Source organism: Mobula hypostoma, chromosome 7 (assembly GCF_963921235.1).
Source record: "Mobula hypostoma chromosome 7, sMobHyp1.1, whole genome shotgun sequence".
NCBI lineage: Eukaryota > Metazoa > Chordata > Chondrichthyes > Myliobatiformes > Myliobatidae > Mobula > Mobula hypostoma.
Genome location: NC_086103.1, coordinates 145,231,665 through 145,246,943, shown reverse-complemented (window position 1 = coordinate 145,246,943; position 15,279 = coordinate 145,231,665). Strand labels below are relative to the sequence as shown.

The window sequence follows — 15,279 nt, the reverse complement described above, 5'->3', positions numbered from 1 at the left end:
TGGTGGATGTTTTCAATGACAGACGCTGCTTTCTTGTGCAGTGCTTCATCTAAATGTACTCAATGGTGGAGAGGGTTTTGCCTGTGATGAACTGGACTGTTTCCACCGCTTTCCGTAGCCTTTTCAATTCCTGGGCATTGGTAGTTCCCATACTAGAACATGATGCAACTGGTCACGATAGTCTCCACTGTGCATCTGTAGAAATTTGTCAGAGTTCTGGGTGACATGCTGAATCTATGCAAACTTCTAAGAAAGTAGAAATGCTGTCATGGCCTGCGATGACAGTTAAGTGCTTGCCTGTAGGTCAGGCTTTCATAAGAAACAGCAGAATTAGGCCGTTCGGCCTCAATGTTCTGCCAAACCAGCTAAAAAGCAAATCAAAAACACCCAAATGATAATCCTTCCTACCTACACCATGTCCATATCCCTCCATCTTCCTTACATCCATTGTCTATCCAAATGTCTCTTAAAAGCCTCCACTGTATTTGCTTCTGCCACCATACCAGGTAGCGCATTGCAAGCATCCATGACTATGTGAGCGAAAAAACACATCCTTCTTGAGGCTTCCCCTTCTCACCTCAGTGCATGGTCTCTGGTATTAGGCAATTCAACCTGGGGAAACAGATATTCTCTGTCCACTCTGTCTGTGTCTCTCGTTATCTTGTAAACCTCTATCAGATCTCCTCTCAGCCTCTGGCGCTCCAGAGAAAACAACCCAAGTTCATCCAGCCTCTCATGACAGCACATGTCCTCTAAATCAGGCAGCATCTTGGTAAACCTATTTTGCGCTGTCTCCAAAGCCTCCAGATATGGGCTAACCAGAGTTTTATAAAATTGCAACATAATCTTATGACTTTTGAACTCAATGCCCTGACAAATAAAAGTAAGCATTCCATAAACCATTTTCAGGGAGCTATGAACTTGGATCCCAAGATCTCTGCTTAAAACACTGTTAAGGACCTTGCCCTTAACAGTGTACTGCCTCCTTGCATTTGCCACACTGTGGTGCAGCACCTCACTTTTATCTGGATTAAGCTCCATCTGCTATTTCTCAGCCCATTTTGCAGCTGATTTATATCATTCTGTACTCTTTGCCAGTCTTCTACATTGTAATATCCTGGTTAAGATTTCTACTGCTGTGCTGTAGGTACTTTAGCAGTTTTCTGCAAAATCACTGTGTCCTGCTGGTAGAATGCTTTGGTTTCAACTAAAGATAGTTGGAAATGTGGTGGAATCTGGAGAAGGTTCTATAGAGATGGGGCAAAGAGAGTTTTATGATGGACAGTAGTCCAGTTTGGAGTCTTTTGGTGGAAGCTGCAGAGCAAGACAGAAGAGAAATAGAATCTTGGAGCGAGGAAGTTGACATTGAAGTTATTCAACTTTGGTGATAACCGAGGAATGGAAAAGGAGATTAACTGAGAAGATGTTGGAATGCAAATGTGTCTTTTCTACTGACGAGTTTGATGTTGGTTGCTCCACGGGTACTTGCCACAGTATTAGAGTGACAGAGGACATATCTTTCAGAGAGAGGTCTCGGCGGTTAGCATCGGCAGAAGTCGAAGATGTTCAGTAGCACCTGCTTAGGCTGAAGGAAACTAAGTTCAGTCATGGGGCAGGGGGACCTGAGCCACTGGAAGGTACGAGTGTTAGACGGGGAGGCACCCCCTGGTAGACAGGGAAGTTCACAAGGAGTGGTTGAAGCTGGAGAAGCTGAAGATGAGATGTGGAAGTCTCAGAGGGTCAGGAAACCCCCAGCTAGGTTGGCAGAGGATGCACCTGGGAAACAGAGTGTTATGTCCATTTCCATGCTGAGATTTGCTGCTTCCGTTTACAAATGGATTGGGGATGCTGAAATCACGAAATTCATTTGAATAATGGTTTAGTATGTTCCACAATCATAAGGACATGACTGTTCTTGGTGGAGGGAGAGTCTAATGCCTTGATTAAGATTTCTGCTGCTACACTGTAGGTATGTCATTTTGGCAGTTTTCTGCAAAAGCAGTGTGTCCTGCTGGTAGAACGTTTTAGTTTTGGCTAAAGATAAGGAAGCCTTATAGGAAGCCTTGCTGTTCAGCTTAGGAATGTGGTGTTAGCCAATCAGGATGGTTGGATCTAGAGAAAGTTCTAGAGGCGGAAAGAGTTTTTTGACACAGTAGTCCGGTTTGGGGTCTTTTGGTGGGGACTGTGGAGCGAGACAGTTGGGAAGATGCCGCAGAATGCTGATGGAAGGAGAGTCCCCATTTCAAGATGTGCTTTGTGTAGATGAATGGCTCCAAGACAGAAGAACAATGTGTGTGTGTGTGTGTGTGTGTGTGTGTGTGTGTGTGTGTGTGTGTGTGTGAGAGAGAGAGAGAGAGAGAGCGAGTCAGTTTGCTCGAGATGGTCTTTGAGGGGAGTTTGAGAATGTGGTGGGTATTTTCATGCAGACCGTAGGTCCAGCACGAAGAGATGAGCTCCAATAGTTATGTGCAGACTGGTATGGTTTAACCGTAATGGGCCCTCTTATTTTCTTTTCTTTTTCCTAATGACTGTCTGATAAAGCTGAAATTAGTACATCTACTTTCTTTATAATTTTCTGTGGCGTATGATCTGTTATTTCTGCCCAACTGATAATTGTGTACAGGCAGTATTTGCACAGCATTCACTCAAATTGAGGTTTCTTTAATCGGAACATCACAATGTATCTGTTTGGTTGAACCCCAAACCATACTGACCCTAGATGTATATTGTTTATGAAAGGTGGTCTTTTCACTGTTGAGTCGCGTGGCTGTTAGCAGAGGTCCCTAACGAGCCAAGTTTGCATATGAACCCAGTTGGGGGGCGGGTTACATAATCTATCCATAACTCCACAAATCTTGATATCACATGCAAATTTACTAACCCCACCCATCCAGATGGTTTATATACTGTACATCATAAGTAGCAGAAATTCCAGCCCACTAATTACAGTCCTCCAGCTTGAATAAGTCCCTTTAATTACCACTTCACCACAGACCCTATGCATCTTAATCTTCTTGATTAGCCCCCCACAAGGGACTTTGTCAAATAATTTACTAAAATCCATATAGACAACATCCACGGCCCTACACTCATCAATTTCTTCTGTCCCCTTTTCAAAAATCTTAATCAATTTGGTAAGGCATAACCTGCCATGCACAAAGCCATGCTGGCTCTCCCTAACTAGGTCAGGGGTTTCCAATGCTCATATATCCTATCCTTAAGAATTTTCTCCAGTAATTTCCCTATAACTGTTGTGAGATGAGGTTTTCCCTTGTTTCCTTCTTACATAAAGGTACGACATTAGTCACTCGTCTGTGGCTAGCGAGGACACAAAGATGATGGTCAAAGGCACAGCAATCTCATCCTTGCCTCTTACAATAACCTCGTGTAAACCCCATCAGGCCTGGGGACTTATCCACCTTAATACTCAATACTACTTCCTCCTTGACCTCTAAACGCCCCAACATATTTATGGATTCAGTACTGATCTCCTGGTCCTGCATGTCCTTTTCCTTGGTAAATACTCAAACCAAATACTCACGAAGAACCTCACTCTCATTACCTGCATCCAAACAGATATTTCCCCCTTCATCGTTGAGTGGTGTCACCCTCTCCCTAGTTGTCCTTTTACTCTTGATGTATGTATAGAATGCCTTGGGATCCTCCTTAATCCTACTGGCCAAGGACTTTTCATGGCCCTTCCTGGCTTTCTTAATTCCCTTATTTTGTTCTTTTCTGACTTTGTTATACTTTCGTTTTTCTTTGTGACTAAATTAATCACCTCTCTGTGAATCCAAGGTTCTCTTAGCTTTCCATTCCGGTCCTTCCTTCTAACAAGAACATGCTTTTCCTGTACTCTGCGCATTTGATCTTTAAACACCCTGCACATGTCTGATGTGGACTTGCCAGAGAACAGCTGTTCCCAATTGACACTTCTTAGTTCCTGCCTAATGCCCTCATAATTTGCCCTACACCAATTTAAAACTCTCGCACAAGGACCATACCTATCCTTATCTATAGCTATCCTGAAAGATCTGGAGTTGTGGTCACTGTTCACCCACTGATAGATCAGTCACCTTGGCAGGCTCATTACCCGACACCAGGTTCACTACAACCCCTCCTCTTGTTGGACTGTCCACGTATTGATTTAAGAAACCTTCCTGGATACACTGAACATATTCAACTCCATTTAAAACCCTTGCACTAAGAAGGTCCCAGTTTATATTAGGGAAGTTGAAATCTCCCCATAACAACAGCCCTATTACTTTCACACATTTCCTTAATCTGATTGCATATCTGTTCTTCAATGTCCCAGTAGCTGTTGGAGGGTCTGTAGTACAATCAAAGTGATTGTACCCTTCCTATTCCTGACCCACCCAAATGGACTCAATGTCTGACCCCTCCATTATGTCTCCCCTGAGTACAGTTGTGATATTGTCCCTGGTTAGTAGTGCAACTCCACCCCTACTTATACCTCCTTTTCCAAAACTACCTACTTGTACCTACCTTTTCCAAAACTTCGAAAACTTGGTACATTAACTACCCATTCCCGTACCCCTCTCAATCAAATTTAAGGAATGGTTACACCATCGTAGTTCCATGTACTGATCCATGCTCTGAAGTTCATCACCCTTACCCATAATACTCCCAGCATTAAGATATACACAATTCAAGCTATCTAACCCATCATATCTGTTATTTCAGTTTTGCCTTTCAATACCTTCTCTGTCATCTACCTTCTGGTCAGATTCTTTCTTACTGACCTGGGGATTCAGTTCCCAGTCACCTGCAAAGCTACTTTAAACTCTCCCCACTAGCATCAGCAAACCTCCCAGCCAGGATATTGAAGCAACACACATCAAAGTTGCTGGTGAACGCAGCAGGCCAAGCAGCATCTGTAGGAAGAGGTGCAGTCGACGTTTCAGGCCGAGACCCTTCATCAGGACTAACTGAAGGAAGAGTGAGTAAGGGATTTGAAAGTTGGAGGGGGAGGGGGAGATCCAAAATGATAGGAGAAGACAGGAGGGGGAGGGATAGAGCCAAGAGCTGGACAGGTGATAGGCAAAAGGGGATACGAGAGGATCATGGGACAGGAGGTCCGGGAAGAAAGACAAGGGGGGGGGACCCAGAGGATGGGCAAGGGGTATATTCAGAGGGACAGAGGGAGAAAAAGGGGAGTGAGAGAAAGAATGTGTGCATAAAAATAAGTAACAGATGGGGTACGAGGGGGAGGTGGGGCCTAGCGGAAGTTAGAGAAGTCGATGTTCATGCCATCAGGTTGGAAGCTACCCAGACGGAATATAAGGTGTTGTTCCTCCAACCTGAGTGTGGCTTCATCTTTACAGTAGAGGAGGCCGTGGATAGACATGTCAGAATGGGAATGGGATGTGGAATTAAAATGTGTGGCCACTGGGAGATCCTGCTTTCTCTGGCGGACAGAGCATGGATGTTCAGCAAAGCGGTCTCCCAGTCTGCGTCAGGTCTCGCCAATATATAAAAGGCCACATCGGGAGCACCGGACGCAGTATATCACCCCAGTCGACTCACAGGTGAAGTGTTGCCTCAGCTGGAAGGACTGTTTGGGGCCCTGAATGGTGGTAAGGGAGGAAGTGTAAGGGCATGTGCAGCACTTGTTCCGCTTACACGGATAAGTGCCAGGAGGGAGATCAGTGGGGAGGGATGGGGGGGGACGAATGGACAAGGGAGTTGTGTAGGGAGCGATCCCTGCGGAAAGCGGGGGGGAGGGGGAAGGAAAGATGTGCTTAGTGGTGGGATCCCGTTGGAGGTGGCGGAAGTTACGGAGAATAATATGTTGGACCCGGAGGCTGGTGGGGTGGTAGGTGAGGACCAGGGGAACCCTATTCCTAGTGGGGTGGCGGGAGGATGGAGTGAGAGCAGATGTATGTGAAATGGGGGAGATGCGTTTAAGAGCAGAGTTGATAGTGGAGGAAGGGAAGCCCCTTTCTTTAAAAATGGAAGACATCTCCCTTGTCCTAGAATGAAAAGCCTCATCCTGAGAGCAGATGCGGCGGAGGCGGAGGAATTGCGAGAAGGGGATGGCGTTTTTGCAAGAGACCGGGTGAGAAGAGGAATAGTCCAGATAGCTGTGAGAGTCAGTAGGCTTATAGTCGACATCAGTGGATAAGCTGTCTCCAGAGACAGAGACAGAAAGATCTGGAAAGGGGAGGGAGGTGTCGGAAATGGACCAGGTAAACTTGAGGGCAGGGTGAAAGTTGGAGGCAAAGTTAATAAAGTCAACGAGTTCTGCATGCGTGCGTGCAGGAAGCAGCGCCAATGCAGTCGTCGATGTAGCGAAGGAAAAGTGGGGGACAGATACCAGAATAGGCACGGAACATAGATTGTTCCACAAACCCAACAAAAAGGCAGGCATAGCTAGGACCCATACGGGTGCCCATAGCTACACCTTTAGTTTGGAGGAAGTGGGAGGAGCCAAAGGAGAAATTATTAAGAGTAAGGACTAATTCCGCTAGACGGAGCAGAGTGGTGGTGGAGGGGAACTGATTAGGTCTGGAATCCAAAAAGAAGCGTAGAGCTTTGAGACCTTCCTGATGGGGGATGGAAGTATATAAGGACTGGACATCCATGGTGAAAATAAAGCGGTGGGGGCCAGGGAACTTAAAATCATCGAAAAGTTTAAGAGCGTGAGAAGTGTCACGAACATAGGTCGGAAGGGATTGAACAAGGGGTGATAAAACAGCGTCAAGCCAGGATATTGGTTCCCTTCCAGCTCAGGTGCAACCCATCTCTCTTGTAAAGGTTACCATATCCCAAGAAAAGGTTTCAATGATCCAAGAACTTGAAATGCTGTCCACCTGCACCATCTCCTCAGTCACTTTTTCAGCTGTGCGATCACACCATTCTTACCTGCACTAGTCTGTGGAACAGGGAGTAATCCGGAGAACACAAACTTGGAGGTCATTCTCTTCATCCTCTTTTCTAACTCTATATACTGCATAGGATCCTTCCCCTTTTCTGCCCACGTCATTGGTGCCAATATGCACCACAACCTCTGGCTGATCCCCCTCGCCCTTTAGAATCTCCTGCTGCTGCTCCAATACATCATGGACCCTAGCATGTGGGAGGCAACACACTATCCTGGTGTCTCTTTTGCAGCCACAGAATCTCCTTTCTGTGCCCGTAACTGTTGAGTCCCATATAATTATCATACTGCCTGACTTTACCATTCCCTGTTGAGCCTTGGAGCTGGCCACAGCGCCACCAGCCCGACAGCTGCTGCCATGATATGATGGGTCATTCCTCCCCCTCCAGCAGTGTCCAGAGGGTATATTTGTTGCTGAGGGGAATGGCCACAGGGGAGCTCTACATTGACTTGTTAATTCCCTTATCTCTCCTCGTGGTCACCAATCTACTGTCCAAAGACTGTACTCTGGGTTTGATCATCTCTTCAAAAGCCTTGTCTATAATATCTGCAGCCTCCCGAATGATCCTGAGTACATCCAACTCCAGCTCTAACTCCTTGGCCTGGTTAGTCGGGTGGTGAAGTTGGGTACATTTCCCACAGATGTAGTTGTCAGGGAATCCTGAATTCCCATATCCAACAGGAGGAGCATTCCATCTGGACTATTCTAGAACAAAAATGAAAAAGGCTTACCTCTTAACTGTGCTTTCGCTTATTCACACTGAAGCCTTTTAAGCCAAAGCCTTCACACTGGCAAACTCCAACAATGGCTACTACGCTTGAGTCTATCATTCTTTTAGGTCTCTGACCCCAAAACTTACTGTGCCTGAGTAACCCAAAAAGATTTTCCTTGCTCTCCCAACTTCCGTAGGGCTCTGATACCGACACACACTCTTCTTGCCTGAGCTGCTGAGAAAAGCTTTTATTTTTCCTCTCTTATTTTCCTTCTCAACACTCTTCACCTGTCTTCTCCCCATAAATCAAGAATTTATCAACCTCCCATTTAAATATACCTAATGACTTTGTGTCAACGGCCAACTATGGCAGTGAGTCCGTTAACCTATGCATGGTCTGATTTCCATGTAGTCTATTGTCCCTCACATATCAGTTAATTTTCTCCCCTCCTCCCCCCAACTCCCTCCTCTAATTCCAAAACCATGTGCTCAAACTGAGAGTAACTTACAACATTCAGTTAGCCTACTCCACTTGGGATGTGAACAACCTGAGGAAGCCTACAAGGTCACTGGAAGAGTGTGCAACTCCATATAGCCAGCACAAGAGTTCAGGATTGAACCCAGGACTGGAACTGAGGCAGGAATATCATCTCTTCTACCAGTGAATGACTGTGTTCTCATAGCAGATTAATTATGTGTGAATTTTAAAATCTGGATGACTCATAAGTCATTTACGTTATCTGTTTTTAGTCAAAGCTGTTTGTCCTCTGCTAAATGCAAAAAGGACTATTAACACATTTCTCGGTATTGTTTTCCATGCAGGTACCTGAACCCAGTGAATTACTAATGTCACATCAAGTAGACGAAGAGAAAGGAACTGAAACCAAAGTGGAGTCAACTAATGAAAACATTAATGACAAGCTGATCAACAGCTTAAATCCGTCCAACATTTATTACAATGGCAACATGAAATCGTTGTGTAATGAATCTGCAAATGGGAGCATTGATATCCTGTTATCCATCGGTGATCCAGACTCTAGAATGTTTCAGAATTCAACTCCACAAAAAGTAGATAACTGTTGTGACCATAGAAACATCAAAGGACATGAAAATGGGGAAGATAATACGGGTCCTTCAAAAATAATGCAAATATTTTCAAGTCCTAGGAAGAAGGCCATTTGGAGCTCTGATAATAGACCCTGTTCCGTGATAACATTGGAGAATTCTCCCACTTGGAATGCCTTATCATCCTTACGGAAAATGGGTTCTTTCAAAAAGTTGAAATCTTCTGTTCTTCAAGGAATTCAAACAAGAGAAAACTCTGAGGTTATAAATGTGGAAAATTATGAAAATGTGCACAAATTTGTGCAAAATGGCACTGGCAAGAAAATGCAGAATAGGTCTTCTTGCATAGACTCTTTGCCTGATGTATGTAGCTCTGTAGAGAACTTTGCTTCAGATGGCTCAGAAACTGAAGATATTGATGAAGCCTTTTTGCGCCATACTCACCGATCACGGAGCATTAGACGTGCTTACAGGGCTGGTCGGATAAATTTAACTGATTGTGATAAATCACCCAGTCAAGAGGACTCCACCAGAGTTGTACTTCTTGGGGCTCAAGATTCAAACATTAATGATTTAGTAGTCACCCACTGTAAAAACCACAAAGTTATCTATAGAAGGAGCAAAAGTACTGATAACTTAAGCTTTTTCAAGAAAAGTTCATTTAAGAGGAAATCAGCTTCCAACCTTACAGAGTTAAAACTAAACAATGAAACTATAGGGCTGGAAAAGACAGTAAGCACTTCAGAAAACGATGGGGAAGCCCAAGGGAATACTAAAACCCAGTCAAAACGTTGGAGGAGCCCAATCAGGACTAAAGGTTTTGACAGAATGGTGAGATTAGTGAGTAATGTTACAGATGCTGCAAGAAGGCGAGATAATACCTCAAAGGAGAATTCATCACTATGCATACAAGGAAATTCAACCGTTCGACCGAATAGCAGATTGCATGATGATTACTCTCGAAGAGTTTCTAGTGGTGCTGACAGTGAAAGACAAAGATTTAATTCCAGCTGGAAGAAAGATTCTTCTTTCCTTGAACCCTGTCGTCTATTCACCTCCCCAAACATTCCAACTACCACCATGCACATGGAAAAATCATTATCCTCACCAGAGCTTAAAGCCAGTAGACCTTCTCAGTGTTCCAACATAGATGTGATAAATCCAAGCAATCAAATTGCTTGTTCGCTCATTTGTCCTGCTACTAATGAAGTTTTCCTCAACAATTCAAGTGATTTGACTCAGTTCACAATTAAAGATGAACAGTGTGGTATTCCTGACAGGCCAACTGTTTCTAAACCTCAGAGTCTTAGTGCTGAAAAGAGAAAACACAATACAACATTCCATTGTTCAAATCAAAAGAGTGCTTCATCACTTAGCTCAATGGACAGTGATAGACGAATTGAAGAAGTTATCCCAAAAGCTGGAAGATGTCCTGTATCATTTCAGGATCTGGTGCAAACCGTGTACTTCGATGATGGTAATGAGGACAGTGAGATAAGCAGTTATTCACAGTTTAGTCTGAACACAGTAGTTTCTGGAATGGATGAAAAGAAGGATGAGGTAATATTATATGTCCTAAATAACCGTCCATCAAAAATCTAATCATTTATACTTAACAAAGTTCAATACATGATAAATGTGATTAATGGCTATTTTACCTACTTTTTGACACATGGATATGTATTAAAATATCTTCCTCAACAAAGGTGGGTTAATTATTCATTGAACACATCCTCTGAAAGTGCTTTGAATGGATGGCATCTGTCAATGCTCTAGTGTCACCAAAATTAAGTGACTCAATCTACAGCCAACTTCAGTGTGTATTTGCTATTGGTGAGCTAAACTGATATGTTAGCAGCATCTAATGTACTTCAACATAATTTGGGTGAAATTAATCATGGTCTTATCTCTCTCTTTAATGAAATAATTTCTGTGAATCACCTCCATAGATGGGTACCTTTAACGTCCATGCCACTGTTGATTTAGTTTCTCTTTGCTTGAGGCTTTAGGAACTCAGTCCATTGCCTACAAACTTGCTTGATTCTGCACAAGCATGTCACTTTCTCTTTAAACTCTTCTCCTGATCCGATATTGGATTCACATTTCATTTATTTTGGCATCCATATTTGAATAATTATTCCTCTGTATTTCTGTATGTCAAATATATATAGAATTCTTGCAATGTACTTAAAGCCTAAGATCTTATCTAAATTTGGTATTGCTACGGCAAGATGAAATTTCTTGGGATAGATGTTTGTTCTTAATGAAAGAGTGGATAAAAATAGCTTCAGTAAAAGCCCTTTGCCCATCCATTTGACCTCAGGTCATTTTCAAAACAAACTATCCTGACACCTTGCATTAGGGAGAACCCTGCTCCTCACCAGCTTGTTCAACCATTACTAAAACCAGAACACTTAAGATCATGATATTTCTTAATCATTGCATTCCAACAAATGTAACATCAGATTAAGAGAATCTCTTGCTCTGCTAAAACCCTCAAGTTCTTAATAATTGTGATGGGGTTCTGGGGTACCTTTGATGCTGACTCCCATCACCTGCCCCTGAGTGTAAAAGATGATTATTCACTATAGGGTAAAATAACAACTTTTCAACTATGCTCGTAATGACCTCATTTGTAAGTTATTATGTTACTCTTTGTTTAAAATCAATGAATAAGGTAATTGAGATTTAATAAAGACCATAAAAATCTTTATCTTTTGCATGTGTTTCAGTCTGGCCTTCCCTAAATAGAAATACCACTTAGCTTGCTTTCTTTCTTTTCCAATCTTTTTATTAATGTCAAAATATTAAATATAACATAATATTAATACAAAGCTATTGGCATTATGTTGTTAATAATTAGCATATATAAATATAAACTCAGTTAACACACGGATATTAAACCTCCCAAAATCTTACAAAATACAATACAATATAAGAAAAAAATACAGAAGTAGCATGAAAAAAGAAAAGAAAAAAAAACAAGCTACCCCCCCCAAAAAAAACTAAACAATACTAATTAACTAAACTAAAGAAAAGAAAAAGACATGGGCTGTTGTGTTATGACAAATAGGACCATTAGTGTCATTAACTCCGCTCCTCTCTCCATATATTTGAAAGTAATAGAATAGGTTTGGAAAAGGTCAAATTACATCATATGGAAGTGTTGAATAAATGGCCTCCAAGTCTTTTCGAACTTAATAGAAGGATCATAAATGACACTTCTAATTTTTTACAAATTTAAACGCAACATAGTTTGAGAGAACCAATGAAATGTAGTGGGAGGATTAATCTCTTTCCAATTTAGCAAAATGGTTCTTCTAGCCATTAATGTAACAAATGCAATCATCCGACGAGCTGAAGAGATTAAATGATTTGGTTCTATCATTGGTAAACCAAAAATGCAGTAATAGGGTGAGGTTGTAAATCAATATTCAGAACAGTTGAAATAATATCAAAGATATCTTTCCAGTATTTTTTCAAAAAAGGACATGACCAAAACATATGTTAAAGAAGCTATCTCAGAGTGACATCTATCACATACAGGATTTATATGAGAGTAATAACGAGCTAATTTATCCTTAGACATATGGGCCCTATGTACTACTTTAAACTGTATCAGCGCACGTTTAGCACATATAGAGGATGAATTAACTAATTGAAGAATTTTTTCCCATTTTTCAATGGGTAAAGTAAGCTTAAGTTCCTATCTTTCGAAATCTATATCCAACGGATATTTTGGAAAAAATTTTAGACTTAAATCCTTTTTGGGAAGGTGTAATAGCAACTATTTATAATATAATTATGAAAATACGTCCACTTAGCTTTCCAACAAGGTCCTAACTGGAACCACCAGACCATATCTATCTAGCTCCTAAATACTTTTCATAGGACCCAGGATCAATGATTTCCAAGCCCATCTTATTAGCCTTTCAACTCGCAGCATTTTTAGAAATAAAAGTGTTTTGAGACCATATAAAATCCATCTGTCTTTTTGTATTAATCTGAAGTCCTATGTTAACAAAATCCTTACACAGTTCTGAAATGACAACTTTGAGAATTACCAACTACAGTGGCAATGGAAAGAGTCGAGCATGAAATATAATAATTGTTAAGATGAAAACAGCTCCCTTCCTTCTCTAATGTACACAATTGGATATCCATCACACAATTAAACAGGATTGAAGAGGGATAAACTTTTCTCGGGCTTCCTGCTGGGTACAGGTATCAATTATAATCAACATTTCAATGACAAACTCTGCCATCTTCATGAGGGATGATGCCTGGGCTTGTACAGGTATCGATTATAGACATGTCCAGGAATCATTCCTGATGAAGATGGCAGAGTTTGTCATCGAAACTTTGTTTATAATCGATATCTGTACCCGGGCTAAAAGCCTGAGAAGAGTTTATTCGTCATATTTACCAGGAAAACATTCGATTCTTTATCATGATTGAAGGGCTTGGGCCACCTTGTATGACCCTCTCTCCCTTTTTGTAGAATTGGCAGCAGTTTTCTATCTCCTATGCTCAATCACTGTAGAAGACCCTGAGTAAAAGTCCAGTATTGATAATGTACTTAAAATTTATCTTGGCACCAATCAATAAATTAATTAAAATAGTAATAATCTGGTTACAAGGACTGGCAATTATAAAACCTTTATGCCATGCATTAATCATAAGCATTTAGCAAGATTCTTAGTAAAGGTCCTAATAACGGTGGGCTCATTTATAATAATTATAATCGGTCACCAATTATCAATGTTTTTAAGAATACCCAGCGCATCTTATTTTGGAATAATAACCTACCCTACCACATTTACTACATAATTGAAATGTACAAGAAAGGAGTAATTGTTGTAAACAGAAGTAAAAAAAATCTGTTGTACAAATAAGTAGTTTAAACTATTCTATAAAGTTTAGTGATTTATTATGGTTAAACGTGATCAAAATTTGTCTCTAATTTTGTTAATTTGTTTAAAAAATGTACTTTTATGTCAGTGATTCTAAATCCAGTGATGCCAAATCTTTCAAAACTATTAAGGAGGTAAGAGTGGAATGGAGAATTAAACTGAGAGGTGACTGAAAGACTGAGCTGAAGTGTGTAGACTGAATTGAGGCATTCTGCAAAGCATTCACCTAAACTGCTTTTGATTTGACAATTGAAAGTGGACAACATTAGGAACAATGAATAATATGTACTCAGTTGAATACAATGCAAGTAAATCACTTGGGAAGTCCGTGTAGGTGGAATAGAAGAGGTAAAGAGATAGATGTTATGTTTGCAGTTATGGGCATTGATAGTGGTGGAAATGGGAAGTGGCGGGGGAGAAAACTGAGGTATCCAAAAGGGAACAGTTCCTTTAGAGTAGCGAAAGGGGAAGGGAGTGCGAAAATATTTCATGGCTCATTTGTTAAAGGAGCTAGAAGTAGTTAAAGGATGATCTGTTGAATTGAAAGCTGCTGGGGTAGAAGGTGAAGACAATATGAAAACTCTTGCTTTGAAAGAACTGAAATGCAGGATTTGAAACATACAGCACAAGGCGCTGTCAGCTAGGGTGACACAGTCAGGAAAAGGAAGATGTAGTGGAAGCACTGGCGTGATGGCATTTCCTGTAGAACAAGTGTAGCAAATGCAAAGAAGCCATGAGAATAGAATGGTGTTTGTACAGAACACATTCTCCCATCTTATAATGTTAAACATTCATCAAAAGGAAATGTTTATTCTTGTTTTTCTCTCTCCACAGATTTGGCTGACCTGCGAAATTTTGTTTTTTAACCAAATATGCAATTTTTTTTGGTAGTTTGAAACTTGATTTTGTTTTGCCCTCTGCTGGTTGATTAATGTAATTATTTTACAAAAATGTAATACTTTGGTATTGAGGGAGATACAAAAGAATCTACATTTGTAAGGTTCAGCTATTTGGGTATTAAAATAAGTTGTACTGATGAATCAGCTTTGGAAAATATCTGATTTTAATAATGTAATTGGCAGTAGAATAAATCTTAATTCAAATTTTACATCCAGCTATTCACTATCATATTTCCCTTGCAGTTTAGGATTCTAATTCCAGTGGGATGGAATTGGATTTAGATTCAATTTCCACAACTCTTCAGCTATTTTTAAAAAGTTGACAAGAATTGGTGGAATTTGAATCTAAATTTAAAAATGTAACTCAAGCCTGCCAGATTTACATGGATAGATGTTTTAATAGCTTTTATGCAAGATCACAAAACATTTGGATTTAAATCATCAAACACGAGGAAATCTGCAGATGCTGGAAATTCAAGCAACACAAATAAAAATTGCTGGTGAACGCAGCAGGCCAGGCAGCATCTGTAGGAAGAAGTACAGTCGACGTTTCGGGCTGAGACCCTTCGTCAGGACTAACTGAAAGAAGAGATAGTAAGAGATATCCCTTTTGCCAATCAACCTTCCAGCTCTTAGCTCCATCCCTCCCCCTCCTGTCTTCTCCTATCATTTCGGATCTCCCCCTCCCCCTAACAAATCTCTTACTATCTCTTCTTTCAGTTAGTCCTGATGAAAGGTCTCGGCCCAAAATGTCGACTATATCTATAGAAATCTCTTCCTATAGATGC

At 41.1% G+C, this 15,279-nt stretch overlaps 1 protein-coding gene across 5 annotated transcripts in view; it reads left to right on the top strand.

The window, feature by feature from the left end:
• LOC134349620 (spermatogenesis-associated protein 13-like) overlaps positions 1–15,279 on the top strand; it is a 252,000-nt gene that overhangs the window by 142,999 nt on the left and 93,722 nt on the right. For 4 of the 5 annotated variants that reach the window (XM_063054213.1, XM_063054215.1, XM_063054214.1 and 1 more), the window contains one exon: positions 8,437–10,239. The exons of the other annotated variant lie outside the window; for it this stretch is intronic. In XM_063054213.1, the coding sequence (XP_062910283.1) occupies positions 8,437–10,239 (1,803 nt within the window). The remainder of the gene's footprint in view (positions 1–8,436; positions 10,240–15,279) is intronic. 5 annotated transcript variants of the gene reach the window in all.